The sequence below is a fragment of the Meles meles genome, chromosome 20 (genome assembly GCF_922984935.1).
Source record: "Meles meles chromosome 20, mMelMel3.1 paternal haplotype, whole genome shotgun sequence".
Classification (NCBI taxonomy): Eukaryota; Metazoa; Chordata; class Mammalia; order Carnivora; family Mustelidae; genus Meles; species Meles meles.
Window position 1 is genome coordinate 5743805 of NC_060085.1, and position 27750 is coordinate 5771554.

General features: G+C 62.4%; 2 protein-coding genes across 10 annotated transcripts; one reads left to right on the forward strand and one right to left on the reverse strand.

Annotated features, from left to right (window-relative positions):
* The first annotated feature begins 99 nt into the window (after positions 1 to 99).
* Positions 100 to 11910, forward strand: XAB2 (XPA binding protein 2). Its single transcript, XM_045991900.1, has 19 exons — positions 100 to 292; positions 4456 to 4604; positions 4848 to 4971; positions 5166 to 5363; positions 6115 to 6249; positions 6336 to 6500; positions 7671 to 7815; positions 8147 to 8298; positions 8396 to 8515; positions 8685 to 8816; positions 8921 to 9052; positions 9154 to 9267; positions 10185 to 10347; positions 10431 to 10621; positions 10706 to 10828; positions 10912 to 11083; positions 11360 to 11489; positions 11594 to 11703; positions 11801 to 11910. Exons 1-19 carry the CDS (start codon positions 242 to 244, stop codon positions 11860 to 11862), a joined length of 2568 nt encoding a protein of 855 aa, XP_045847856.1. The 5' UTR covers positions 100 to 241; the 3' UTR covers positions 11863 to 11910.
* Positions 11911 to 13049: 1139 nt separating this feature from the next.
* CAMSAP3 (calmodulin regulated spectrin associated protein family member 3) lies at positions 13050 to 27550 on the reverse strand. Of its 9 annotated transcripts, none has more exons than XM_045991288.1 (19): positions 27308 to 27550; positions 21585 to 21838; positions 21157 to 21279; positions 20979 to 21074; positions 20771 to 20803; positions 19820 to 19867; positions 19420 to 19558; positions 18726 to 18865; positions 18548 to 18641; positions 18399 to 18453; positions 18186 to 18259; positions 17866 to 17935; positions 16312 to 17767; positions 15173 to 15312; positions 14800 to 15092; positions 14305 to 14404; positions 13904 to 14016; positions 13699 to 13817; positions 13050 to 13602 (listed from the first exon to the last, which is right to left on the reverse strand). In XM_045991288.1, exons 1-19 carry the CDS (start codon positions 27453 to 27455, stop codon positions 13297 to 13299), a joined length of 3801 nt encoding a protein of 1266 aa, XP_045847244.1. In that variant the 5' UTR covers positions 27456 to 27550; the 3' UTR covers positions 13050 to 13296. The 9 variants fall into 9 exon arrangements, with proteins under 9 accessions (XP_045847244.1, XP_045847249.1, XP_045847243.1 ...); XM_045991293.1 differs by having other exon boundaries at positions 16312 to 17716; positions 18381 to 18453; XM_045991287.1 differs by having other exon boundaries at positions 18381 to 18453.
* Positions 27551 to 27750: the final 200 nt, after the last annotated feature.

Genomic DNA, 27750 nt, shown 5'->3' on the forward strand with positions numbered 1-27750 from the left:
GGGCATTTGTTGCCTCCATTACTGAAGCTGATTGGTAGACGAGTTTCTTGATGACGTCACCTTCGGGCGTCTCTACTCTGCTTCCGGTCGCCGGCGCCTTCTAAGCGAAAGTCAGCAAACTCGGTCCGCGGGGTCGCAAGGGGTTCAACCAATAGGAAATAGGTCTGGCCGCGGGGCGCGGGCCTTCCGCAGGAGGCGTCATTGTAACGCGACTCCTGCCCGTAGCTGGAGAGCCAGGAAGATGGTGGTGATGGCGCGTCTTTCCCGGTCCGAGCGGCCGGACCTCGTTTTCGTGAGTCCGCGGCGGGGTCGGGGGTGGCCCTTGTGAGAGCACAGGGCTTGGATGCTTCAGAGGTTCGGGGTCTGGCCGCCGGGGGTGTCGGCCAAATTCTGTCCACCCGAGAGCAGGGCGTGCGGGCCGGGCTGCCAGGAGCCAAGTTCTGGTGCCGGAGTCCAGGTGGTCTGAGTGAAGAGCTCTGTCGAAGTGAAGGGCCAGGCGGCCCGGGCCTCCGGTGGAAATGGGAGCGCGCGGGGAGAGGGGTAGGTCGCAGAGCGAAATCTTGTAGAGATCTTGTGGTGTCTGAAGTAGAGGGTAGTGACCCTAAGCCAGGGCTCTGGTTTCTGTGATAAAGTCTTGGTGTCCTGAGTAAACGGCCTAGGTCTGGCCCTGAGCCTTGTAGTTTCTGGAATAAAGGATTGGTGTCTGGATTCGGAGAACTGGAGTCAGATGTGGAGCTGGTCAGGCGATGGCCAGTGGGATCCTTAAGAGTCCAAGACCTGGTATCTGGAGCACTGATAGATGTCCTTTGTGCTTCACAGATATTGCAGGACATCTTTGTTTTCTTTCCTCTCTCTCTCTCTCTCTCTCTCTTTCTTTTTTGCTTTTTTGAAGGCTTGTATTTTCTAACTTCTTGTCTCTGTGTCACGTTTTGGTCATTCTCACAGTATTTCAAACTTTTCCATTAGTTTTGTTTTGGGGAACCAGGAGCCACACCCAAATAAAAGGGAAAGTTAATAAATGTAGGTGTTCCGACTGCTTCATGGGCTGTTGCTTGTCTCTGTCCCTACTCCCCGAGACGTGACGATATTGAAATTAGACCACTTAATAACCGTACAGCAGCTTCTCGGTGTTCCAGTGAAGGGAAGAGTCACGTCTCTCACTTGAAGTCAAAAGCTGGAAATGATTAAGGTTAATGAGGAAGGCATGTTGGAAGCTGAGGTAGGCTGAAAGCAAGGCCTCTTGCCCCGAACAGCCAAGTGGTGAATGCAAAGGAAAAGTTCTTGAAGAAAATTAGAAGTGCTGCTCCAGTAAACACATGAATGATAAAAAGGTGAAACAGCCTTATTGCTGTTACAGAGAAAGTCTTAGTGGTCTGGGTAGAAGATCAAACCAGGCACAACATCCCCTTAATCCAAAATCTAATTCAGAGCAAAGCCTAACTGTTTGGTTCTACAAAGGCTGAGGGAGGTGAGGGAGCAGTAGGAGACAAGTTTGAAGCTAACAGAGGCTGGTTCACGAGATTTAAGGAAAGAAGCCATCTCCGTAACAGAAGTGTGAAGTGAAGCGGGGGATGTAGGATCTGTAGCAAGTTAATCAGAAGATCAGGGGAGGGGGACGCCTGGGTGGCTCAGTGGGTTAAGCCTCTGCTTTCAGCTCAGGTCATGATCCCAGGGTCCTGGGATGGAGCCCCACATCGGGCTGTCTGCTTCGCAGGGAGCCCGCTTCCCCCTCTCTCTGCCCTTCTCTGTGCCCGTCTCTCTGCCTACTTGTAATCTCTCTGTATCTGTCAAATAAATAAATAAAATCTTTTTTAAAAAAGAAGGTCTAGGGGCACCTGGGTGCCTCAGTTGTTAAGTGTCTGCCTTAGGTTCAGCTCATGATCCCACGGTCCTGGGTTTGAGCCCCACATCAGGCTCCCTGTTCAGTGAAGAGTCTGCTTCTCCCTCTCCCTCCCCCTGCTCTTGCTCTCTCTCTCTCTCTTTCTTTCTCTCACTGTCTCTCAAATAAATCAAATCTTAAAAAATAATAAGAAGAAGATCTAGTTGAGGGGCCCCTGGGTGGCTCAGTTGGTTTAAGTGTCGGTCTTCAGCTCGGGTCATGATCCCTGGGTTCTGGGATTGAGCCCCATGTCCGGCTCCCAGCTCTGCGGAGAGGCTGCTTCTCCTTTTCCCTCTGCTGCTGCCCCTGCTTGTGTGCGAGTGCACATCTGTGTGCGTGTACACGCATGCTCTCTCTCGCAAATAAATAAAATCTCAAAAAAGAGTTAAGATAGTTAACGAAGGTGAGTACATGAAACAGACTTTTAAGTTTATTATTATTATTATTTATTTTTTTATTTTTTTAAGATTTTTATTTATTTGACAGAGAGAGATCACAAGTAGACAGAGAGGCAGGCAGAGAGAGAGAGAAGCAGGCTCTGCTCAGCAGAGAGCCCAATGCGGGACTCGATCCCAGGACCCTGAGACCATGACCTGAGCCAAAGGCAGCGGCTTAACCCACTGAGCCACCCAGGCGCCCCTTATTATTATTATTATTTTCTCACAACCCTGAGATCAAGAGTCAGACGCCTAACCAACTGAGCCACCCAGGCGCCCCAAACAGACTTTTAATATAAATGGAAAAGTCTTCTCTCGGAAGAAGATGCTATTTAGGACTTAAATAGCTAGAGAGGAGAAGAAGTCAGTGCCTGGCTTCAGTGCTTCAAAGGACAGGCGGACTCTATTGTTAGAGGCTTAGTGCTGCTGATGACTTAAGCTGAAGCTGGTGCTTGTTTACTGTTCTAAAAATCCTAGGGCTCTTGTGAATTAAGCTAAAACTACTCAGTGCTGTATAACTGGAACAACAAAGCTTGGATGATGGCATATTTGTTTACAACACTGTTTACTAAATATTTTGAGCCCCAATGTTGAGAGCTACGTACGGCTCAGAAAGTAAAGATTGCTTCCAGAAAATGACTGCTCATTAACAATGCACCTGATCACCCAAGAGCTCTGACAGGGCTGTACGAGATTAATGTTGTTTTCAATGCCTGCTAACATAACATCTGTTTTGTAGTGCACGGACCAAAAGGGTAATTTCGATTTTCAAGTCTTGTTATTTAAGAAATACGTTTCATGGGTTATAGCTGCCAGAGACGGCAGTTACTCTGATCTGGCAAAAGCAAATTGAAAACTTTCTGGAAAGGATTCACCATTCGAAATGTCATTAAGAATATTCTGATGCATGAGAAGAGTATCAACCTTAACAGGATTTTGGAAGAAGTAGACTCCAGCCCTCACAGATGACTCTGAGGGATTCCAGCCTTCAGGGGAGGAAGCAACCGCAGATGTGGTGGAAACAGCAGGAGAACCAAAATTAGAAGTGGAGCCGGACGGCAGGACTGCCTTGCTGCGGTCTCGTGTTAAAATCTGAATGGGGAGGAGTGTGTTACTTCTTATGGATGAGCAAAGAAAGGGGTTTCTTGAGATGGACTCTACCAGTGAAGATGCCATGAAGGTTGTTGAAATGACAACACAGCTTTTTTTTTAATTTCTTAAAAAAGATTTTATTTATTTATTTGACAGGGAGAGGGAGAGAGAGAGAGATCACAAGCAGGCAGAGGCTCCCTGCTGAGCAGAGAGCCCGATGTAGGGCTTGATCCCAGGACCGTGGGATCATGACCTGAGTCGAAGGCAAAGGCTTTAGCCCACTGAGCCACCCAGGCGCCCCGGCAGAGGAATTTTAAACAGGGGTGTGCAAGCTCTGGTAAAACCAAAGCCAGCTCTGAAGAACAAAGAAGACTGTCACTTTGTAGAGAAAAAGTCAGCTGAGAGGGGCTGCTTTGAAGGAAAGTCTTTTGGAAGAAAGTGATATTCCGGAGGTGGTGATGGCTTCTCCTTGACTGAGTTCTGGCAGTTTCTGGGCTGTTGCCAGGCAAGGAGAAAATCTTCCTATGGGGGTTCTGCAGTTGACAGAGAGATGGTAGGCGTGAGAGTTCCCCCCACGGGCTTCCCCATTCCACTCCAGGTGGGGTTTCCTTATTCATAGTTCAACTTATCCAAGTTCTGGGGCAGAGTTGAGCTCCAGTCTGGCTAGTGGGAGCCCGAGATGTCAGAGGCCTGGTGTTCGGGAAGAGACACATTGTACGGAGTCACGGCTTGGTGTCCAGGTCCGAGCGAGGTCTGGCATTGGACCCGGCAGTCTAAGGAATCCGGTGATCGGGGCCAGGGAGTGGGTGGCTCGATCCGGAAGTCCAAAAGAGTGGTGTCTGGGGGACAGTCTTGAGTCTGACCTCGAACCCTGATTGGGGGGTCTGATGACTGGGTCAGGTGGTGGCCGCTGGGATTCCGAGGAGTAAAACCCGGACCTGAGCCCTAGGATCTGGGTGTCTGGTGACCTGGCTCCGACGAGCGGGGGGACCTGGGAGCAGGCTCTGAGGGCAGATCTCTCTCCTCCCCATTCCCTGGCTCCCGCAGGAGGAAGAGGACCTCCCCTATGAGGAGGAGATCATGCGGAACCAGTTCTCGGTCAAGTGCTGGCTCCGTTACATCGAGTTCAAACAAGGTGCCCCGAGGCCCCGGCTCAACCAGCTGTATGAGCGGGCGCTGAAGCTGCTGCCGTGCAGGTGGGACCCGCTGCAGCCCCCGCACCCCGCCCTGTCCTTACAGAACTGGCCCGGAGGTCCCAGGGGACGGCTCTCGTTCTGGCGCTAAGTAGCCATCCCCCCACGGCTCAGCACATCCCCACCCCTGTTGCAGGGACTTGTCCTCCTTCCTCAGGCCCCTTCTCCCAGCAGTTGCTTCGCGGGGGCAGGGCGAAGGGTTGGGGGGTGCGGAGTCTGTAAGGCTGACCCCGCCTGCCTCCCCAGCTACAAACTCTGGTACCGATACCTGAAGGCCCGCCGGGCACAGGTGAAGCACCGCTGTGTCACTGACCCTGCCTACGAAGACGTCAACAACTGCCACGAGAGGGCCTTCGTGTTCATGCACAAGGTGGGGAGGGCGGAGGCCAGGCGGGGCAGGGGAACTGGGGAGGGGGGGACGCTGGGTCCCTGGCAGTGGGCAGAGCAGCGGGGGGGGGGGGGGCGCAGATCAGAGTCCTATCACCGTGGTGGACTTCCCTTGAGCTAGACTTGGCCATGGAGGAGGGAGTTCTGGGCTCACCGCGCGCCTCTGCCCCGCGCCAGATGCCCCGTCTGTGGCTGGACTACTGCCAGTTCCTCATGGACCAGGGCCGCGTCACGCACACGCGCCGCACGTTTGACCGTGCCCTCCGGGCCCTGCCCATCACCCAGCACTCCCGAATCTGGCCCCTGTACCTGCGCTTCCTGCGCTCCCACCCGCTGCCCGAGACGGCCGTGCGGGGCTATCGGCGCTTCCTCAAGGTAGGCGGGGGTAGGGGGCACGGCCTCGTGACAGGAGGCCCCCAGGACTGGCTCCCTGGTCGCCAGCCCCTGGCACGATGTCACGGGGCAGGAAGTGGGGAGACGGCTTCCTGACACGGATTTTGTCGGCAGTTTGTTTATTCTCCACACATTTGCTAGCACGTGCTGTGCGTCCGGTCTCGAGACACGTCCTGGCATGGGTGGCAGGGACAGTCTCTGCACGTGGAGGGGTTTGGTCCCACCGGGCAGACAGACGCCCCGAGCTGACCATGTAAACAGAACTGCCACCACGGGAGGGCAGGGAATGCGAGGCGGATGGCTGTGGGAGTGTGTCTGGGTAGAAACCGGGTGCGGACGGTGTGTGGCTGTCTTCAACTCGCAGCAACTGTCATATGCCACGGAACTCTTAACACAGCGCTCCCTGGCCGCGTAGGGCGGGTTGTGGTAAAAAGCAAGGCCTAGAGGGTGCAGGCTGTTCCGTTGCTGTTGAAGCTGGACCAGTCGGGGCTGGCCTTGGACCAGTGGGGCCCAGACTGACTCCAGTCCAGACTTGGATTCAGTGGGGCTGAAGCCGCTCTGGTGGGACCCGGGTTGGACAGGGGTGGCTGAGGCCGGGTTGGCAGGGCCTGGCTCTGGACCGGGGCAGTGGTGGCTGGCTGACCCGGAGCCGCCAAGGGGGAGGGGGTGTCGTGGTGTGGCTCCTCGCCCCCCCCCCCCCCCCCGACTGCTGATGGGGCCGGTCGCTGCGCAGCTCAGCCCCGAGAGCGCGGAGGAGTACATCGAGTACCTCAAGTCCAGTGACCGGCTGGACGAAGCCGCGCAGCGCCTGGCCACCGTGGTCAACGATGAGCGCTTCGTGTCCAAGGCCGGCAAGTCCAACTACCAGGTGGGCCTGTGGGGGGATGGGGGCGGGGCAGCACGGCTCGCTCCCGTGGGGGAAGCCGGCTGAGACTTCTTCTCCTGGCGCTGCAGCTGTGGCACGAGCTCTGTGACCTCATCTCCCAGAACCCAGACAAGGTACAGTCGCTCAACGTGGACGCCATCATCCGCGGGGGCCTCACCCGCTTCACGGACCAGCTGGGCAAGCTCTGGTGCTCACTGGCTGACTACTACATCCGCAGCGGCCACTTCGAGAAGGTGAGCGGGCCCGGCAGCTGGTGAGGGGAGGGGGCGGTCCTTCCAGCGCATGGCATTCAGGGGACGCAGGCGGGCACGTGCGGGAGCAGCACACACACAGGCATGCCGTTTGTGCACACGGGCCACGCCCTGCTGGCACGCACGCCCGCTTTGGGGTTGGCCAGACCTGAGTCCTTCCTGGCTGGGTGGCCTTGAACCCACCAAGCCCGGGCGTCCTCATTTGCAAAGTGAAAGTGACAATTGCTCCCTCACCTGTGAGGGGTCTGGTGCCACCCAGGCGCCTGGCGGGAGGGTCACTCGCAAAGAGTTAGCCCTTCCTGTCCGTGTCCCTGTCTGCTTGCTTGTCATTGGGGTGGCACGCCCGGGGTGGGGGGGGGTGCCTGGGGCTCTGACAAGTCCCTGGAGGGGCTGGCTGGGGTTGTTGGGGGCTGGGGGAGGAAGGAGCAGAGGGGAGTAGAGCTGGAGCAGAGGGGCGGCTGGCGGAGGCAAGGGAAGGGAGAGCTCTGCGGGCCGAGGAGGGGCTGGCTGGGCCGTGCAGAGGGGAGCCACTGGCCCGTCATGAGCGGGACAGAGGCAGGACCAGCTCTGCATTTTAGCCCCTGGGTGGCCACAGGCTGAGGCCCATGGTGGGAGACCAGCCGGGAGGCTCTGGAGCCAGTGGCCAGGCGGGGGCCGTGGGATGACCAGCCAGGGCTGGGTAGAGAGATGGGGCCCAAGCTGGGGGGGCAGGAGTAATGTGGAGACCATGAGCTTCGGCTGTGGGGCCAGCCTGGCACGAGGGGTGCCCCACAGCCACGGCGGGGCCCTCCATGGCTGAGCCGAGGCCAGGGGCCCTGCGGCGTGGACCTTAGGGCACGGGGTTGGTCACTTCATGAGTCTCACTGGGTATCGGGCACCTTACACACGTTTCCCTCGAGCGTCATTCACTTTGCACAAGGGAGCATCACCGTCAATTTCCTGGGGAGGAGTGGGGGCCCCAGAGCACTGGGGGGGCGGGGGGCAGGGGACAGCTCATCATGGCTCTGCTGTCGCCGTCAGAGCCTGACCGAGCGGGGCGATCCCGGCTCGGGACCACCGCCAGGGCCGTGCTGTTGGCTTCCCCGTGTTCACGCGGACGGGCATCTGTGCCTCCCCTGCCAGCACTTTCCTTCCGCCCTCCTGTGCCCGCAGGCCCGAGATGTGTATGAGGAGGCCATCCGGACCGTGATGACCGTGCGCGACTTCACGCAGGTGTTTGACAGCTACGCACAGTTCGAAGAGAGCATGATCGCAGCCAAGATGGAGACGGCCTCAGAACTGGGGCGGGAGGAGGACGGTGAGCTGCCGGGCAGTCGTCCTGGGCCGGCAAGGAGGGAAGGCCCGGGCTGGCTGGCCTGAGGGCCCCGAGGGTCTTGAGCGGCTGGGGCAGGGGAGAGGTGCATCTCCAGGGCCGTCGGGGGCCGGCAGGGAGGGAGGGAGGGAGGCCGGCCGCGTGGCCAGGCCACATGGAACCTTGGCGAGTAGCCAGGACGATGTGCATGTCTCCGGCTGCGGTGGCCAGTGGGCTGCGTCCGCCAAGCCCAGGGCGCGCGGTGGGGGCTGGGGAGCAGGGCGGCTGTGTGCGGAGGCCCTCACTTGGGCTCCCCGACCCCCGTCTCGGAGCCCAGATGACGTGGACCTGGAGCTGCGGCTGGCCCGCTTCGAGCAGCTCATCAGTCGCCGGCCCCTGCTGCTCAACAGCGTCTTGCTGCGCCAGAACCCGCACCACGTGCACGAGTGGCACAAGCGCGTGGCCCTGCATCAGGGCCGCCCCCGGGAGGTGCGTGACGGTCCCTCCCCTCGGCTGCGCCGTCCCCGCCCCCCCCCCCCCCCACTGGGGGCGCGACTGTCCCGCCTGACTCCATCCCTCCCACCAGATCATCAACACGTACACGGAGGCTGTGCAGACTGTGGACCCTTTCAAGGCAACGGGCAAGCCCCACACACTGTGGGTCGCATTTGCCAAGTTTTACGAGGACAACGGGCAGCTGGACGATGTGAGTGCTACGTCGTGTGTGTGTGTGTGTGTGTGTGTGGATGCGTCCTTGGCCAGAGGATGCAGGAGGCCCAGACACAGTCACGTTTGCACGAGTGTATCCACGTGCACCCTCGTGGCGCGGGGGCGAGCAGGCAGGGTCTCAGCCTGCCCTCTCTGCGCCCCGGCAGGCCCGCATCATCCTGGAGAAGGCCACCAAGGTGAGCTTCAAGCAGGTGGACGACCTGGCCAGCGTGTGGTGCGAGTGTGGTGAGCTGGAGCTCCGGCACGAGAACTACGACCAGGCCTTGCGGCTGCTGCGGGTAAACACAAGCCCGGGCTTGGGGTGGGCCGTGGGGTGTGCGGGGCCACATGGCTGGACCCGAGACGCTCCTAAGCCCCCGCGTCCACCGCTGGCTCCCTGCAGAAGGCCACCGCGCTGCCCGCCCGCCGTGCCGAGTACTTCGACGGCTCGGAGCCCGTGCAGAACCGTGTGTACAAGTCGCTGAAGGTGTGGTCGATGCTCGCCGACCTAGAGGAGAGCCTGGGCACCTTCCAGGTGAGCTGCGTGGCCAAGTGCCTGTTACAGGGGGAAGAAGGGGGGACACAGGGCTGCGGACTCTGCCCCGGGACTTGCTCCAACCCGCCCCTGCCCCGCAGTCCACCAAGGCCGTGTATGACCGCATCCTGGACCTGCGCATCGCCACGCCCCAGATCGTCATCAACTACGCCATGTTCCTGGAGGAGCACAAGTACTTCGAGGAGAGCTTCAAGGTGAGCGGGGCCGATCTGGGGGTCCCAGATGACAGCGTGTCCGCTTCAGAGCCTCGAGCACTGTTGTGTCCTCTCGCTGTCCGAACGGGGTATCACAGACCAAGGAACTTGAACAGCTGAGACGTGTCACCTTAGTCTTGGAGGCTGGAAATCTTGGATTGTGGTGTCGGCGGGGCCGGTTCCTCCTGAGGCCTCTGTCCTTGTCGCACAGGCAGCCGTCTTCTCCCCGTGGCCTCCCATGGTTGTCGCTGTGTGTGTGTCTGTGACTTCTTCTCCTCATAAGGACCCCAGTTCTTGGATTAGGGCCCGCTATAGCGACTTCATGCTCGTTTTCTTTTTTAAACTCCTCATCTCTAAGTACAGTTCCATTCTGAGGTCCTGAGGGTATGGCTTTGGCAGGATTTGGGGGGACCGCGTTCACCCCTTCAGAGGCCCCGAGTCCTGCTTCCGTGTTTACGGGGCAGGGGTTGGTGGGCGTGTGGGGGCCTGGGTTGTAGGTCTGCGCATGTGCATCCGGGACGCCCCACCTGGCTGGGAAGGTGGTACATGGTACACGGGCCACCCCCAGCCTGAGTGACGCGGGCCCTGCCCCTTGGCGTCGGTGTGTGAGCATCCGTGTGGGGCTCTGGGTTCCAGTGTCTGCAGAGCTGAGGCGCCCCCATGCCCCCAGCTCCCCGGCCCTTAACAGTGCCTCTTGGTGACTTGGTAAGTCCTAGTCCCGCCCGGTTGTTGGGGACTTTGCAGTTTGTGGAGGGAGGCACACGGGCCTTTTCGACGGCATCGCGACACTCAGGAGGGGGTGCAAGGGAAAGGCCGCCTTGCTCAGCCCAAGGGAGATGGGGGGCAGGCTCCCGGCAGCCCAGGTGCCAGGCGCGCTCGCCCCGCCTTCCCGCACATGACTCCCTCTCCTGGGGCAGGCGTACGAGCGTGGCATCTCGCTGTTCAAGTGGCCCAACGTGTCGGACATCTGGAGCACCTACCTGACCAAGTTCATCGCCCGCTATGGGGGCCGCAAGCTGGAGCGCGCGCGGGACCTCTTCGAACAGGCGCTGGACGGCTGCCCTCCCAAATACGCCAAGAGTGAGGCGGGCAGGGCCGGGCAGGGCCGGGCAGGGTGCCCCGGGCTGGACTCCAGCCTCTGACCCGCCGTCCTTCCGTCGCAGCGCTCTACCTGCTGTACGCGCAGCTGGAGGAGGAGTGGGGCCTGGCCCGGCACGCCATGGCCGTGTACGAGCGCGCCACCAGGGCCGTGGAGCCCGCCCAGCAGTACGACATGTTCAACATCTACATCAAGCGCGCGGCCGAGATCTACGGCGTCACCCACACCCGCGGCATCTACCAGAAGGCCATCGAGGTGCCCCATGGGGGTGGCTGGGGGCAGTGGAGGCCGGCCCTGGGCGTGGGGACCCCGCTGACGCCCACCCCGTGCGCCTGGCAGGTGCTGTCGGACGAGCATGCCCGGGAGATGTGCCTGCGCTTCGCGGACATGGAGTGCAGGCTCGGCGAGATCGACCGGGCGCGCGCCATCTACAGCTTCTGCTCCCAGATCTGTGACCCCCGGGTAGGGGGAGAGCCTGGCGGGCGGGCAGTGGGGCGCTGCAGCCAAGCCGGCCCGCTCACACACCTGCCGCCCACCCTCCACAGACCACCGGGGCTTTCTGGCAGACGTGGAAGGACTTCGAGGTCCGGCACGGCAACGAGGATACCATCCGGGAGATGCTGCGGATTCGCCGCAGCGTGCAGGCCACATACAACACTCAGGTCAACTTCATGGCCTCGCAGATGCTCAAGGTGTCGGGCAGCGCCACGGGCACCGGTGAGTGGCCACGGCTCCCCCTTATCCTAGCCAGGCCCCATCAGCCTGGCCTCTGCCCCCTGTGCGGCCTGGACCTTCTGGGCTGGGAGCTCTGGGGGTCACCTCCGCCTTCCCCACTGGAGCCTGGGAACTCCCTGCGGGCTGTGTTCCTCAGACAGCTTGGGGCACCCAGCAGCACCCAGAGCGAGGTGGGCCCGTGGGCTGCGGTGGGGGCTGGTGTGGTTTTCGGAGGGCAGGACCCACTGAAGCTGTCTGACCCCACGCTCCCCCTCCCAGTGTCTGACCTCGCCCCCGGGCAGAGCGGCATGGACGACATGAAGCTGCTGGAACAGCGGGCGGAGCAGCTGGCGGCTGAGGCCGAGCGGGACCAGCCCCCACGGGCCCAGAGCAAGATCCTGTTCGTGAGGTAAGGGTGGGGGGGCAGGGGGTGAGCCAGCTCTTCTTTGAGAAGGGAGGGGCCAGGGAGACCGAGCCATGTGGCCCCCCTCCCTGATGGCTCCCTGCCTCCAGGAGCGACGCCTCCCGGGAAGAGCTGGCCGAGCTGGCCCAGCAGGCCAACCCCGAGGAGATTGAGCTGGGCGAGGACGAGGACGAGGACGAGATGGACCTGGAGCCCAACGGTAAGGGGCCGGCCACACGGGGCAGTCTGGGGGGAGGCAGGGGCAGGACCGTCCCTCCTGGAGTGACCATGTCCTCCCTGCCTCCCCCCTTTCCCAGAGGTGCGGCTGGAGCAGCAGAGTGTGCCGGCCGCCGTGTTCGGGAGCCTGAAGGAGGACTGACCCGCCCTGGCCGCCACCCAGCCTCCCCTAATATAGCCTGTGTTTGTACGTCATGGTCTGAGCCTCTTTCCTGCTGCGCAGGTGCCCGTAGGGACTGGCTGCCCAGTGGTGCTCTGGCCAGGGGCCCAGCCTACCCCCCCTTCGCCACCCCCCCACCCCCAGATTGGCTGGTGCAGGGGTGGGGCAGCTGGGCTCCAGGCCCGGGCCTACGCCCCACCCTCATCCTGCAGAGCCAGTTCTGGACTCCGAGGCCAGTCTCTGCCGCCTGGGGCCTCCTTGAGGGCCTTGCCCCCGACTGCCCAAGTCTCGCCAGCCCATGCCCGCACTGGCAGGTGGATACACTCAACTCCCCTCTCCAGACTGTTTCTTCCTGAGCCAGGGCGTCGGCGACCTCTCAGGAGAAGGCAGGTCGACGAGCTTAGCAATGTACTTCCCACCCTGGACAGCAGCCAGGAGCTGTCCTTAGCCCTGGGCCAGGGCGTGGTCCTTAGGCCTAAGCTCTGGGAAGCCATTAGTGGGCTCTAAACTAATAAGGGATTTTAAGCATTGAGGGATGTAATCAGATTTGTGCCCTGAAGGGGCCATGCAGGCTGAGGGATTGGCTTATGGTGGGAGGGCACTGAGGCGGGGTGGGGAGGCCCAGGTCATTGGCCTGGACTGGGGGATGGTCGTGGGGATGGAGAGAAGCAAGTGAGACCGAAGAGGCCATTAGGCATGGGGGGGGGGGGCAGGGAGAAGGGGCAGGAGGGAAGCTGGCCCCGAGCCTGAGCCACAGGGAGACCAGGAGCTCAGGCCAGCTTGAGCTCACAGCGTAGGGCCTACATTTGAGATGTCCATGGCCATGCCAAGGACGGACCAGGACCCTTAATGTGGAACTCGTGGGAGAGAAACAAGGGAATCCTTTCTAGCAGTGATAACTAAGCCCAGAAATGGAGGCAGGTGGCGGATGGAGAAAAGGTCAAGCTTAGCTGCTGGCCGCAGACCAAATGCCAGGAAAGGCCGGTAACCTCCGCGGTGAGAAGAGTGGAGTGAGTGGCGGGTGGGGAGGCCATGGGGAGAGGCGGCCAAGGAGGGACCATGAGGGGCCTTGGCAGGAAGCCGTATCTAGGCTGTTGAGAAGAAAGGAAAACAGGCAGAGAGATCGCCAGTCGCCCCAATCAGCCTCAGGAAAATGCCAGCACCCAAGCTCTTTCTAAATTATTTTATTCAAGAAGATGGGGAGGACGGACAGGGGACTGAGCTGAGCCCTGAGTCCCTGAACCTCCCAGCTCAGCCCCCACAGCAGGACAGGACAGAAGTTAGGGGGTAGGGACTCCAGCCCTACCCAGACAAAGTTGGGGACAGACGAGACCCAGGAATACCAACTGATTGTCCTCCAGGCTGTCCTCCGGGAGGGCGAGGCTAGGGCCCGCCCCCTGTACCACCGGGACGAGGCTACTTGGGGGTGCTGCTGCCCTTCTTGGGAGTCGTGGGCTTCTTGCTCTGCCAGAGGTGTCCCTGGATGGTGAAGGCGTCTACGCTCATCGACATGGTCTTGGCAGGGATCTGGGTAAAGCGCTTGCGGTCTGAGTTGTACTTGTAGATGCCCTCAACCATGGCGGGTGTGACCGTGCGGGGGCCGTAGCCCGCCAGGCGGGTCAGCTCCTCTGTCTCCCCGGACAGTGTGTAGAGGGCCCGGAACTGGCAGCTTGAATCACGGAAGAGGATCAGGAAGTGGTTGGCTTTGCTCTTCTCAATTTCCTGGTGGGGCGGCGGAAGCGGTTGGCCAGGGCGGGGGCAGGGCCTCCCCAACACCCCGCCCCCCGGCCAGCGCCCCCGCCCCAGACACGGGCTCACCTCAAGAATGCGGTTCTTCTGCGGTTCGTTGACCTTGCCTGCCAGGCAGCAGTGAGATAGGGCGTTGTGAATGATGAACTTGTTGGACTTGGCGCTGGGCTCCTTGTACAGCCGTGGACCTGGGGGGCGAGGCAGTCAGCGGGGCTGGGGGGTCGGGGCGGGGGACAGGCAGGGCCTGGGGCCTGCCAGCGCCGGCCCCACTCACCCGTGTACTCGGGCACCGATGCGGGGGACGAGGCGTTGCTGCCGTTCTCCCAGTCGCGGTCACGGCTGCCAGGCAGGCGGCTGGGGGACATAAGGCCGGATGGGGACGGAGCCCTGTGGGCGGACAGGAGGCAACAGGGATGCAGTCAGCAGTAGGAGAAGCCTCCCCAGAAGCAGAGGGACCAGGGAGGGACCAGCCTGGACCCTGCGGCAGGGAGACGCGCACGTGTGTGCATATACTCCGGCGGCAGGTGCCTGCACCCCGACTCGTCTGCCCCCCCACTCGGGCGCACAGGCACGTTCTCGACGCCCGTCAGCAGCGCCCTGGCGCAATGCACAGGATTGCGTTCTCCCTTCGACGAGACACACAGACCCGGAGGAGGCTGCCCGGGCCAAACTCACCGAGACATGGGCCTCTTCACGCCAAGGTTATTGGGGGTCTCGTTGGCCACGGTGGACAGTGACAGGGTGGACTGAGAGTAGACCTTGCTGAGCCGGGAGCCTGGGAGAGAGGGCATGGAGTCATCCCTACCCAAATCCCCCTGCCTCCAAAGGGCCTGGGGGCGGTGGGGGGGGGTGTTACCTGACAGGCTGTGGAAGGAACATGGGGTCACCCCTGCCTGAGACCCTCACCCTGTTGCACTCCGACTGGGACAGACCTCCCCCCTCCCCCCAACAAAAGCACTTGCTCCTAAGCATTCCCGAGAGGGCCTCGCAGCCCTTAAGCTCTGGGCGTGCCTTACGCCAGTGTGGACCCCACACCCCTCTGAAGTCTAACAGACACGGGCAACCCCTCAAGACCCCTTTCGCCCTATGTACTCATGGGGGGGGGTCTCAGCGAGCCCTGGACTAGCGCAGTGGGCAGGCACTGACGCCCCAGCCCGACAGGGTCCTTACCCAGCAGGCCACGGGCAGGGCTTCGTGCCAGGGCCGAGTCATCACAGCAACCGGAGCGCGGCCGGGGGGCCCTCCGCCCGCCCCGGCCTGGCCCCCCGGTCCCCGCAGCCCGTGGCCGCAGTACTTTGTCAAGGTCATCCATCAGCTTCAGCTGGGCCCTGCGTTCATACTCGAGCCGAGTGAAGTCCCCCCGCCTAGGGCCCACCTCCTCCTCCGCTGGGGCCCTCCCAGCAGGGGCTGCTGCGGGGGCCACAGGAGCTGGGGGGGCCTGCGTCGCCTCCTCCTGCGCCAGCCTGCAGACCGAGAGGACGGAGCAGTCAGACGGGCCACAGGGTCACCGGCGGCAGGTGTCCTGGGCAGCCCCCAGCCTCACCGTGCGGCCTCTTCCCTCCGCTGCTCCTTCTCCGCCTCCTGCCACTGCTTCCGCCGCCGCGCCTCCTCGGCCCGCCGCTGCTGCCGCTCCAGCAGGCTGGCCCGCTTTTGGGCCATCTCGTCCTCCGGCTTGTCTTCATCCTGCAGGCGGGCACCGAGTCGGGCCGGCCATCCTCCCCTAGCACTTCTCCGCCCACCCGGCCTGCTACCCACACACCCCTCCTTTGCCTTGTGTAAGTGGTCTGAAGGCACCCAGTGGGTTCCTGCTTCCTGTGCGGCCCTGGGCTGTGTACGAGGGCTAAATGGGTGCTCTTCACACCACAAGCTTAACCTGATGGGGAAGGCAATCGGACAGGTCTGAAGGCTATCAGTCTGCTGCGTGGGGACACGCCTAGCCTAGCCTGGGGGCACTAAAGAAGGCTTCCTGGAGGCGGCAACCCGGAGGAGATCCGGAGGAGATCCGGGACTTCACTGGGGAGGGGCAAAGGAAGGGAACAGCAAATGAAAAGCCCTGAGGCCGGAACAAGCCTAGCAGGCCTGGAACTGTAAAGAGGCTGGTGGGGCGGGGCGGTGGGAGGTGGGGCGGATGGGCCCAAAGCCACGAGAAAGACTTTTTTTTATTCTAAGAGCAAGGGATTGCACAAAAGGGTTTAAGCAGGGGACTGACAAAGTCTAGTTTACGTTAATGTATCTATATCTATATGTCTATCTGCGCTGTTGAAAATGGCCAGGGATGGAGCGGGGGCTTGGATGGTAAAGGAGAGTCAGCAAGTGACTGCAGGTGTCCAGGTGAGACCACTGGCCCAGGCCAGGGGCGCTATAAGGACAGAGAACAGTGAGATGGAAGAGGAGGACGGGGAACTGGCAGGGCCGTGATGGGGACAGTGGGAAAGAACATGAGCGAGGAGATGCCATGGAAGACCCCAGCCCTATCTGTCCACCCATTCCTGTCCCTCCGTCTGTCACCCACCCACCCATATGTCTGCCCGCCGCCCACCCACCCACCCATCATCTGGCCACACACACCTCGTCTGTCTGCGCATTCCCACCTGGCCAGCCCCCTCCCCGTTTATCCACCAGTATCCCCCCTCCCTGACCAGCCAGCGGGTCCCTTCCCCCAAAGGCTTAGGGGACGCTGACCTTATAGAAGAACCCCAGCCCGGCCCGGGGCTCTCCCTCTGAAGATGCCTCTTCCTCTAAGGAATCCTCAGCACCAGGGGGGCTCCCATCTCCCTCGTCCTCCGCTGCGGGCTCCTCCAGGCTGCCCAGCGGGATCTCGATGAGGCCAGGCCGGGCCACAGGCTCCTCAGGAGGTGACCCCTCCGCCAGGAGGATCGAGGAGCGCGTCTGCACGGGCACCTGGCTTGGCGAGAACTTGCGCAGGTGCGGGAGGCTGTCTACGTCGTGGGGAGGCGTGAGCACTCTCGTCAGGGGCGCTAGCCGCAACTCCGCCGGCCGTGCGTGTTTCGGGCTTCGGGGTGTCGGGCTGGGGCCGGGCCCGGGGCTGCGCCGGGCAGCCGGGGCGCGCCGAGCAGGGCTGGGAGAGGCGGCTTTGGGACCCGCCGTGGGCCCGGGGATGACCCATGCGGCGGGCGGCGGGGCAGGCCCTGAGGCCTCAGGTGGGGCCAGGAGCCGCTGCTGCTGGTCTGTGAGCCTCTGCATGTCCCGCTGCAGCGAGTTCAGCGCGGCACTTAGCTTGCTGACCGCCCGGTTATAGTCCCCCAGCCCCTCAGGGGGCACCGGGCCCAGGTCCGGTGAGAAGGTCACTGCCTTGGGCCGTGGGGATGGATCACCCTGGCCCTCACCCGCTGGCCGCTCCCCACCAGGGACCGGGCCCGGCTCTGCCTCTGCCTCCCCTCCAGCCTCCCGTGGCTGCACCTGCAGGAAGGCGCTCTTGCCCAGCCGCTGGCGGTGCTTGGCAAAGATGGCCTCGATCCGTCGCTTCTGAGCCTCGATGGCCCGCCGCTTCTCCTCTAGCCGGGCCCCCAGCTCACTCATCTCTGAGCTCAGGGCCTCTGGTGCGGTGGGGGTGGCTGCCGGGGACCCTGCCTCGGCCTCAGCCTTGACCAGCTGCTTCTTGCGTTCAGCAAAGCTGGTCATCTTGACCTCAGAGTTGCTGGCTGCTGGGGACGAAGCTGCTGCCTTTGGGGAGCCCTCAGATAGGGCCAGCGGTTTCGACACCTCCCCTGCCGGGCAGGGAGATGGTTTCAAGGGGCCCTCGGGGTGGGGCACGTAGGTGGGTGCTTTGGTGGGCCCATCGGGCAGTGGCTTTGAGGCCCCCTCAAGTGGGTAGGAGGAAGCCAGCGGCAGTTTGGAGGAGCCCTCAGGGGAGTGGAGGTAGAAGCTGCCATCGGCAGCCCCATCGGGGAGCAGCCGGGGCTCGGCACTGTGGATGATCTGCAGGGCCTCCTCGATGGTAGGCAGGTCACCAGGCTCCGGGGGCGGCTGGACGGGGGTCCGGGCTGGCACAGGGCGCGGGGGGCCCAAGCTGTCCGAGCTGACGGAGCGCAGCAGCACGGGGTCTCCCATGACGACATCCACGTCGCTGTCCAGGCCAAAGGGGGTGCTGAACGACACTGCCTGGGAAAGGGGACGGCTGGGCGGCAGGAGGGAGGGGTCAGCCCCTGGGACGAGCCCCGGCCCCGCCCCCGCCCAGCCTGCTCCCCCCTAGCCAGGCCCCTGAGATGCTCTCACCTGAGCTGCCGGTTCCAGGCCTTGCCGAGGGCCTCCATGTGGGACATGGACGGGGAGGACTTCAATGAGCCTGGGGAGGGGTGGTTAAGTGGTCACTCAGTGGCCACCACAGAGTCGCTGGGGACCCTGGGTGGGGTCAGCCAGAGTGTGTCACTGACGGGGCATTATGTGGATAGCTGGGGTCACTGGGGAGGTCAGGGTCACCATGGGGTCATTCAGGTGTCGGGGGACCTGGTGGAGGGATTGGCAGGAGCAGTGGAATCTGCTGAAGCCGTGTCTGGGTGGGGGTCGCCAGCAACCAGCTGTGCCCCTGCCCTCACCTGTGGATCCCCGGAGCGGGGACTGGGGGCCGCCAGGTGACAGGAGCGGGTGGCGGAAGTTGAAGACGGGAGAGCTGCCAAGAGATGCACGTCAGCCGAGGGGGTCCCTCCACAGCAAGGGGGTCATCTCTCCCAGGAGTGGAGCACAGGGTGTCCCAGTGAGAGGAGGAGCCCACCACGGCCACGGAGACTCACCCGACAGGGCCACCGTACCTGCAGCCACTGCTGTTCTGAGCGGGAGAGGCCTCTGTGGCCCGGGGGGAGGCGGCTACGGCAGAGAAAGCAGGGTCAGGCCAAGAAAGCAGGGTCAGGCCGGGCTTGGCCTCCCTACCCCGCCCCACACCCCGGAGGCCAGGCCTCACCATGACCATCAGGCAGGTCCTTGGCCTGCACGAAATCAGGTTTCAGCACCTCAAAGCACATGAACATCTCGGCGAGCAGCACCACCAGGTTGACCTGGAGGCAGAAGGCAGGGTCAGCCCCCGGCGCCTGTGACCCTGGACACCTGCCTCGGCCCACAAGGCCTCGAGCTGACCTTACCTTGAGGGGTGGTGGGACATAAAGCAGGTCCTCGAGGGAGAGCGGGCAGCCACGAGGAAGGCGGGAGGCACAGAAATCCTGCACCAGCTGAAGGTTGTACAGGCTGTCTGCCACGGACATGGGGTCCTTGAGGCACACCTCTGTAGGGACAGGATACCTGGGTCCCCAGATCTATGGGAAGGAGGACGGGGCCCTGGGGAAGGGAGGGCCTCCTCGTGCTAGGTGTCCTTGACAAAGTGGGTTCTAGGACAGGCTGTTCCCGGGTCTCTGCACCTGTTCCCAACTGCCTGCAGAACTAGTCCTCCAAGAACTCAACTCAAAAAGCTTTTCCTGACCCACCCAGCCCGCCTTGGAGCACCTAAGGTCCAGAATGTTCTTCTGGATGAACTTACTGTCTTTCTCTCCCAACTAGGATGGGAGCTGCCTGAGGTCAGGAACCCATCTGTACTGTTCTCACTGGCTCTCTCTGAAATGGAATCTGGCATTTTCTAAATATTTGCTGCAGGAATGAATTACACTAAGCACAGAGACGTTGAGACACTTGTGCAAGGTCACACAGCTCACTGAGGGGAAAGCGTGCAAGCTCCGCTCCACCAGTTCTGGAAGCCGCCCTCGTAATTACTGCACCGTTCTGGGGCGGATGCCCCGGGGCGAGGCTCCCAAGGACGAGCGGGGCCCAGGCCCACACACTCACCCTCGAGTCGCAGGAGCTGGGGACAGTAGCAGTGGATCGTGGCGGCCAGTGCAGCCCCACTTGCCAGATCCTGGAGGGTGGTCACGTTTGGAAAGCAGGGGGCGCGTCGGGCCACAGCCCGGTCCTTGCGGTAACGGATCTGTGGGTGGGGGCAGAGCGGAGTTAGGGCAGAGGGTCAGGCTGGTCCCAAGTCAGTGGTCGCGCAGGCTGGGTGGGGGTGGGGGGCCTGGGGTTTCCGCTATGTGGGGGTGTGAAGCTGGGGGTCCCAGAGCCAGAGTGGGGCCAGCCTGGAGCGGGGGAAGGGCAGCAGCAAGAGGCAACGGAAGTGTCTGCGAGCAGCCAGGCCAGCAGCAAGGGCTGGGGCGGGACTCCGGGGAGCCTGGGGCGGGGGATACATTACCATGGGGGGTTTGCTCCCCGACTCCTTCAAACAGAAGGCAATTGCGTGCTGGGGGGGGAGAGGAGCAGCCGTCAGCGGGGCGGGAGGGGTGCTGACTTGCTGGGCCCCCAAGCTCACTTCCAGGGGAGGGGGAGCTCGCCCTGACCCTGTCATGAGCCCTGGCCATCCAGCTGTGACCACGCTCTGGCCAGCTTTGGGGACCCCAAGCTCCTCCCAGCCTGGAGGGACCCCACAGAGCAGCCTCCCATGCAGGGAATCTCCGCCCCCCCCAACAAAAGACCCAGGCCCCAGCTTGGGGAGGGGATGCAGAGGAAGCAGGTAGGCAGAAGGAGAGAGGAACCCCCAACCCAGGCCCAAGAGTGGAAGGAAGGAGGCCCCAGAGTGAGCAAAGGGAGGGACCCCGTCCAGCCCGAAGCCTCCCACTTGCAGGGGGCACCTGCCCCTGGTTGTGCTTCAGGGATGGGCACCCCCCGCCCACCAAAGCTGGGACCCGTCCTTAGGGAAACTGGGGTCTTGGGAATGTCCTTCCACCTTCTCCCCGGGTTGGGGGTCTTCTTCTTTACTAAGGGGGTGTTCTCCGTGTGCCCTGCCACTGCGGTCAGGATCCGTATGTCTGACGGGCTAGGGTCCTCCCTTCAGAGGTGCTGGAAGTCTCCCCGCTCAGCTAAGACGGACAAGCCGAGGAGCTCTGTCCTCTCGATTACTGGGAGGGGAGGTCCATTACCCCTGAACTAGGGAGGGGTCTGCCCCGGCAGCTAACGGCAGAGACTCGTCTCTTCTCTGAGTCTGCAGAGGGCTTCTCTCTCCCCGCCCAGGGCTGGGGTCCCCTGTCTTTTGCTCACAGCTGGGAAGAAGTAGGAGAGGGAGCCAACAGGCAGCCAGAACAGACACAGGGAGAGACAAAGCGACAAGCAAGGCCGGCAGACGGGGCGGAGAAACAGCCCCACTTACAGGAACCAGCTTCCAGTACCAGCGTGTGGGGCACTGACGCCAGAGAGGCAGAGGGGAGAGCAGCGGGAGAGGGCAGAGAGAGAGAGAGAGAGTCACCTCAAGCCCCCCCTCCCAGTGCAGGAATGGCCTCCAGGTGCAGCCCTTCCCTGCCCACCCAGCCCTCCAACTGTCCTTGTGTCCGTCCATCCGTCCATCGCCCTAGCCTCACCGAGGGCTGTGCTGGGGCCACCCCATCGGCAGGGGCCGCAGGAGAGGCTCTCTGGGCAGCTTCCTGCTCTGTCTTCTCCTGCAGCCGCCGGATGGTCTGGGGAGCAGGGAGAGGTCATCAGAGCGCCGGTCACCGGGCCATCCCGGCCCCCAGCCCACACCAGCCTAACCCCACCTACCGTGTCCACCCAGAAAAGGAGCTTGTGCTCCAAGCTGGCCAGGGCCAAAGGACCGGGCAGTGTCTTTGTCCACTCGAAGGCAAAGGCAACCATGAGGGCGTCAATGACAGCTAGGTGGGCTCCCTGTGGAGGGAAGGGCTGAGGGGTGAGACCAGGGCGAGGGATGGACGCTCCCCTCACCTCTGAGGGAGAAGAGGAGGAAGACCCTGAAGGTTGGGGTAGGGGGCGGGGCTTGAAGTGGGAGGGGCCTTGGGGATGGGCCAGGGTCAGTGGGCGGGGCCGCAGGGAAGGAACCAGGAGAGGGGTCCTGGAGGGCCAGAAGGCAGGTCCCCAGTGGCCCGGTGGTGCCTCTGGGGAGGAGCCAAGCCTGGCGGGAGGAGCCCTCAGGAAGGAGCCAGGCAGGCGTGGCGGGAAGGCGCGGGGCCTACCATGAGAATGGGCTGGTGCCTCAGGTCGGCCTCCTGCACCGGGCGCTCGGGCAGCGCGGGCACCGTGCCCCTCCGCGCCAGCAGGGCCAGCAGCGCCGAGGGGCTGGGGGGCGTCTCGAGCTGCGGCAGCGCCTGGCGCCAGGCCCGGCAGTAGAGCTCCGCCGAGAGCAGCAGCCGCGTCACCGGGGGCTTCACGTGCTCCTGCGCGTACTGGTCCGTGTAGAAGGGCTCCCACAGCTCCGAGGGCACGTGCTCTGTGGGGCGAGGCGGGGCACGGGGGTCAGGGCCCAGGCATCGGCAGGGAAGACGGCACGGGGACGCGAGGCTGGGGGACCTGCGCGGGGAGGCACGCCGCGCACGTGTGCAGGCGGCCCCCGGAGGAAGAAGGGGCTGCGGGCAGAGGGGCCCGCGCCAGGCTGGGGCCAGGAGGTGGAAGAGCAAAGGGCCTGCGGTGCGGAGGGGAGGGCAGCTCTGGGACCCGAGAGGAGGCTGCCACCTGCGCAGGGGCTTGTGGGGACATTGGTGGTCCTGGAGGCCCTCAAAGAACAATGACAAGGACAAGATGGCTTAACGGATCTCCCTGCGTGGCGTGCCAGCCGGGGAAGCCGCAGCCGCCGGCACAATAGGTAACTCCAGAAACTGAGGCACAGGGTGGGAACGGCCACACAGCTGGGCCACGCTGGCTCTGGGATTCAAACTCGGGCCTTCAGCAGACCCTACACCCTCTCTCCTCCTGAAGGCTGGGGTGAGCTGTGGCAGGCAGGGCTGGCTGGTGGGGCACAGAGTGGGGGAGGGAGCCAGATTGCAGACGCTGGGGGGTGGGGGGGAGCGGTCTGTACCTGGCGACTCCAGACCACAGGCAGGGGAGGGAGAGGGAGGTGCCCAGGCCGCATCAGGTGTGAAGGGAAAGATGGGGGAAAGGGAGGTGGCCGAGGTGGGGGGACAGGAGGGCCAGCAGGTGAGGCAGCAGAGACTGAGTGTGAGGTGCTGGGCGGAGGACAGAGGTGAGATCATCTAGCAGAGGCAGCCACAAGCCCCCCCTCCCCCACAACACCGAATGACAGAGAATGACACCAGCAGGGGTGGAGGTGGGCGCTGGGAGGGCTTGTCCCAAGCAGGACCCAAGGGTGGGGAGGAGAAAGACCAGAAGAGGCCACGAGGACGAGTCTGGGGAGGTCTAGGAGGAAGTGGCTGAGGCCAGCATGGGGAGCCGGCCCTCATGGGGGGTCTCCCAGGGAGGCCCCAACTCTTAATTCCAGTCCGAACAGCTGTTTTGCCTGTTGGGGTTCTGTGTGTCGGAGAGGATGGGGAGCAGGACTCTACCGCTTAAGAACAGTTGCACAGGACATCCCAGACCGTCCTCAGGTGCCTGTCTTCACAGCCATGCTCCCCAGAGGCCCCCTGCCTTCCCCTACAAGAAGCCGGGCATCCGTCCCTTCAGTCCCTCCCCGCCCCAGCTCCTGACCCACCCCCTAAAATCACACTTGACCTTCCCTCTTAATGCTCTACTCCTGTGCAGACTTGTGCCCGCTCTCTGCCCCTCTCAGCGCAGCTTCTTGAGAGAACAGAGCTGTCCAGGCTCTGCCTCCTTCCACCGGACCCCCACCCCGACCTCTCTAACTCCCGCCCTCCCAGCCTCCTCGCCTCCCCAAGGCCAGCAGCCGCCCTCCGACGCACAGCTGTGGGCCGAATCTTGCCCGGGCGCTCTGCCCAGCACCTCCTTGTTACGGAAACCTTCCTCCCCCAGCATCTCCCAGCTTCCCATCTTCTCTGTCCCACCACTCAGGCCAGGCCTCCTCCCCACGTGCCCCGTCAATGCCAGGTTCCTGACACTCGGTCAGAACAGCCCTGTAAATGGAGATGGACTCCACACCCCCACCCCCACCCCAGTAGTGGCTTCCACGGCCATCTGAGCACGGCCACCTGCTGCAGCCCAGGCCTTGTGTCCCACTGCCCTCTGGGCATCTCCCATGCTGCTCAGTACCTGCTCCAAACCTGCTCCTTCTCTCTGAAATTGCACTGAGAAATCATCATCTCCCCCTCCCCCTCCAACACCTAATGTCCTCGGGTTTCAACCTCCTGGCATCTCCCCAACCCAAACCCTGCTCCCTATCTCCCCAGGCCCTGCCCACTTCCTGCTCCCACTGGCAAAATTAAACAAGTTTCTTTCTGGGGCACCTAGGTGGCTCAGTCGGTTAAGCGTCTGTCTTCGGCTCGGGTCATGATCCTGGGGTCCTCAGTTGGAGCCCCACGTCTCTCTCACTCTCCCTCTGTCCCTCCTTACTGTTCATTCTTTCTCTCTCGCTTTCTCTCAAATAAATAAATAAAATCTTTAAAAAAGAAAAAAAAGTTCCTTTCCTGCAGGACTTGTCAGGGCCTTCAAGATGAAAACCATGAGCTCAGGCTACCACTAGCTAATGCTGATCAAGCACTTCCTCTACACCTGTGTGTGTGTGTGCCAACATCCCAGCACTGCTGGCATTTGGGGCTGAATAATTCTTCCGTGTTTGGCAGGGGATGGTGAAGGCTGCCCGGTGCTTTGTAAGATAATCAGCACAGTCCATAGCCTCTACTCACTAAATGCCAGGAGCACCGTCCTCCTAAGTAGCGACAACCAAAAATGTCTCCAGATGCCCTCAACGGTCTCCTAAGAGGCAAAACCACCCCGCTGGGGAGAGAGCGAGCCACCACGCACGACTCAAAATGTTCATTAGCCACTCACCATAGGGAGTGCTGTCCGAGAGAAATACAATTCAGCCCACAGACATAGTTTTCAACTGGGTACTAGCCCCATTAAGAAAGTAGAAATGAGGGTGCCTGGGTGGCTCAGTGGGTTAAAGCCTCTGCTTTCGGCTCAGGTCATGATCCCAGGGTCCTGGGATCGAGCCCCACATCGGGCTCTCTGCTCCGCAGGGAGCCTGCTTCCTCCTCTCTCTCTGCCTGCCTCTCTGCCTACTTGTGATTTCTCTCTGTCAAATACATAAAATATTAAAAAAAAAAAAGAAAGTAGAAACGAGTAACCTTAATAATATAGTTATACCTGATACTAGCATTTCAACATGTAGTTAATATAAAAACATTATGCGATATTTCACTTTTTTTTTTTTTTTTTTTTACTATGAAGTCTTAGGAAGCCACGGGGTGGTTCATTCACGGATCACGACTCAGAGCAGCCCCGTGCGGTGGTGGCGGAGTCCTGGGACCGCACGGCTCTACAACAGAGCTAGCTAGCACTGAGACCAATGCCACCCTGCATGTGTTTGCTGGTGGAACCCTTAGGACAACTTATTCTTAGCCCCACTGTCCAGATGAGAAAACCAAGGCTCAGGGAGCTGAGATAACTCGCTCGAGATCACACAGCTCGTCAACAGTGCTCAGCTGCCGCGAACCCAGGTTCCCTATGGGTCACAGTGATGCTCTGACATAAGGGACTTCGTGGGGTGTTTCCTAAACTTGCACAGGGATGGCACCCTTTCTTATCTCTGAGCCAGGGTCCCGTGCAGCCCAGCTGCCTGCATTCCCGTCCAGCCTCCTCACACCTGCGCCTCCCGACCACCAGAACCACCTGCTCCCTGGGCAACTGCCTACCTGATCTCATTTTGTCACGTCCTCAAACATGTTCCATAGCTCCCCAGTGCCCTCAGATCCCCCACAAAACACCCCCACACACACTGAGAGGCCATCCTCAGTCCCACCAGCCTGTGTCCTCTCCCACCTCCCCCAGCCACCACCCGCCACCAGGACCTGCACAGCCTCCTCTGAGAACTCCCTGTTGGTCCGAACCCCAGGCCTTTTCACAGGAGGTCTCCTCCCCCTGGAAAACTCCTATGCATCCTTCAAGGATGGGAGAGGCTGGGGCACACCCGGGTCTCTCCCCGCCAGCCTCTTTCTTCCTCTAGACCCTCCCTCCTCTGGGGAGACTTCCCTTCTCCTTCCCTCCCTGGCAGAGTTCAGCGATCTCCTCCCCGAGCCCCTGGGCAGCCTCTACAACACAGACCTTATCACTCTAAGCAGTCATGATCTGGTCCCCTGTCCCATCCCTCTCTCTCCAACTCGGCCCCCACTCCCTCTGTCCGGAGCACCCAGCACCAGCCAGGCACCCAATGGGCACCGGTAAAAAGTCCCAGAGCTCATGAATTGAGAGGAGCTTTGTTCCCCACTTCCCTCTTAGGGCTTTGCCACCTTCCTCTGCCCCATCCGTACAGAGAAGGAAGGCGGGACTGAGGACTGAACGTGACCCTCAGGGAGGACACCACACAGTGCAGGGAGCCGGGTCAGTGAGAACAGAACTGGGGGAGTCAGGGCATTGCCTCGGGAGACTTCACTTTTCTTTCTGCAAAATGAGACAGTAATTTCTGCTCCATGATGATATTAATATTATTAATAAAAATACCGCTACTGATCACAGCAGCAGGGACAGCGAGCAGCCGTTTAGGAGGTACAGTATGCCAGACACAGCACGAAGAAATCTGAGATCTGCCGCCAGCAACCTTGTGAACAGGGTCCTGGGACCCCCACCAACCCAGGCACTGCCTTGGCCCTTAGTGGGTGCCCCCCCCCACATCTGCAGAATAGATAAGTGAATAAATGCCCTCTTTTCCAGAGGGGGGAACAGCAGCTCTGGAGAACTGTAATAATTCGTCCATGACCTGGTGGAGGGGGGCTCCAACCCCGTCTGATCCCAGAAGCTGAGCCCTCTAGGGCCACGTAACCTGGGATGGGAGAGGCTGGGGCTCACCTGGCTCTCTCCCTGCCAGCCTCCTTTCTTCCTCTAGCAGATCCTCGGGGAATGACAGGCCCCAGAGTGGGCCCTGCATGGGAGGGTGCTGGGAGGAAGACACAGGCTTGGGCGGACCCAGGAGCCCCACACCCAGAACAGGTTGATCTAGGAAGGCCACCGAAGGGGGGATGGGCTATGCCCGGTCGGTGCCAAGACCAGTGGGCAGGCCGGTGGGAAAGCAAGGCGCTCCTCAGGACTCCCTGGAAGGCCCAGACCTTAATTAACCCCAGCTGCCCGGTAACAGGCCCTGGCTCCCAGCTCCGGCCTGAGTGGTGGGGCTGCCCTAGGGCCCTGACTTGGCCCACTCCAGCCCTCGCATCCTGGGGACCCACCCGCATCCTTCCCCTTGGGGTGGCCTGACTTCCGCACACATGTGGGCCTAGGGGAGGAGTGGAGGCTCTGTCCCGGTGGGAGAAGGCCCTACACCTGGGCTCCCAACCACGCGGATCTCGGACAAGCCAATTCCCTTCTCCCCGGCTCGCCCGCCTCCTAGGCAAAATGGGGTAATAAGTCACAGCTGCCAGCCGCTGGCCGCGGCCATGGAGGCGAAAGTAGGGGTTCCCTCGCCGCCCGCAGCGCAGGGAGGGCTGACGCGGGCTGCGGGGTCCCGGCGGCGGGGAGGCGGGGGTCCTCGCGGGGGCGTGATGTGAATGTGTAAGGGGGGGAGGGCGTGCAAGGCCCGCCCGGGAGACCCCGCCCCGCTCACCTGGGCTCCCGGACGCCCGGGTCCCGGAGCGGATCTGGGCCGCCGGCCCCACCCCCACCGCGCTCCCGCAGCCCGGCGGGCAAAGTCCACCGCCCGGGCCGAGCAGGAAGCCCGGAGGCCCGGCGCGGCGGAGCCCGAGCCCGGGGCCCCCCGGCGGCCGGCGCTATTGTTCCCACGGCCCCGGCCTCCGCGGCCCGGCGCCCCGCCCCCCGCACCTGCCGCCCCCGGCCCCGGTACCTGCGCCCCCGAACGCGGCCCGCAGCACCCACGCCAGGCTGGCCGCCGCCTTGGCCCGCGAGAAATCGTACTGGTCCAGCGACTTGATCTCGGGCACCAGGAAGGTCCTCCGCAGCGGCCCGGGCCCGGGGGGCGCCGCCTCCACCATGGCGGCGCCGGGGCTGCGGGCGCCGGCCCCGCGCTCGCTCCAGCTGGGCTGCGCCGCGCTCGCACCCGAACCCGGCCCGCCGCCGCCGCCGCCGCCGAGCCAGGTGCGGCCGCTCGCGCTCGCGACGCAGCGTCGGCCCCGCCCCGGGGCGGAGCCCAGGTGCGCCCCGCCCCCGGCCCGGACCCCGACCCGGTACCCACCCCCCCGCCGCGGTGCCTGGCCGACTGCCGCGGGGTGGGGCGGGCCCAGACTGCGGTGGTGGCGGGAGGCTGCGGAGGAGTGCGTGTGCGCGCGT

Bases quoted from the DNA above. Each gene is read 5' to 3' on its own strand.
- XAB2 (XM_045991900.1), top strand. From the start codon at position 242: ATGGTGGTGATGGCGCGTCTTTCCCGGTCCGAGCGGCCGGACCTCGTT. The intron at 4,972-5,165 runs GTGGGGAGGGCG...GCCCCGCGCCAG, and splicing joins CCTTCGTGTTCATGCACAAG to ATGCCCCGTCTGTGGCTGGA. The intron at 10,622-10,705 runs GTGCCCCATGGG...TGCGCCTGGCAG, and splicing joins TCTACCAGAAGGCCATCGAG to GTGCTGTCGGACGAGCATGC.
- CAMSAP3 (XM_045991287.1), bottom strand. From the start codon at position 27,455: ATGGTGGAGGCGGCGCCCCCCGGGCCCGGGCCGCTGCGGAGGACCTTC. The intron at 14,405-14,799 runs GTAAGGACCCTG...CCTCTCTCCCAG, and splicing joins CCCTGCCCGTGGCCTGCTGG to GCTCCCGGCTCAGCAAGGTC. The intron at 13,818-13,903 runs GTGAGTGGGGCC...CTCGCCCCCCAG, and splicing joins ATCGGTGCCCGAGTACACGG to GTCCACGGCTGTACAAGGAG.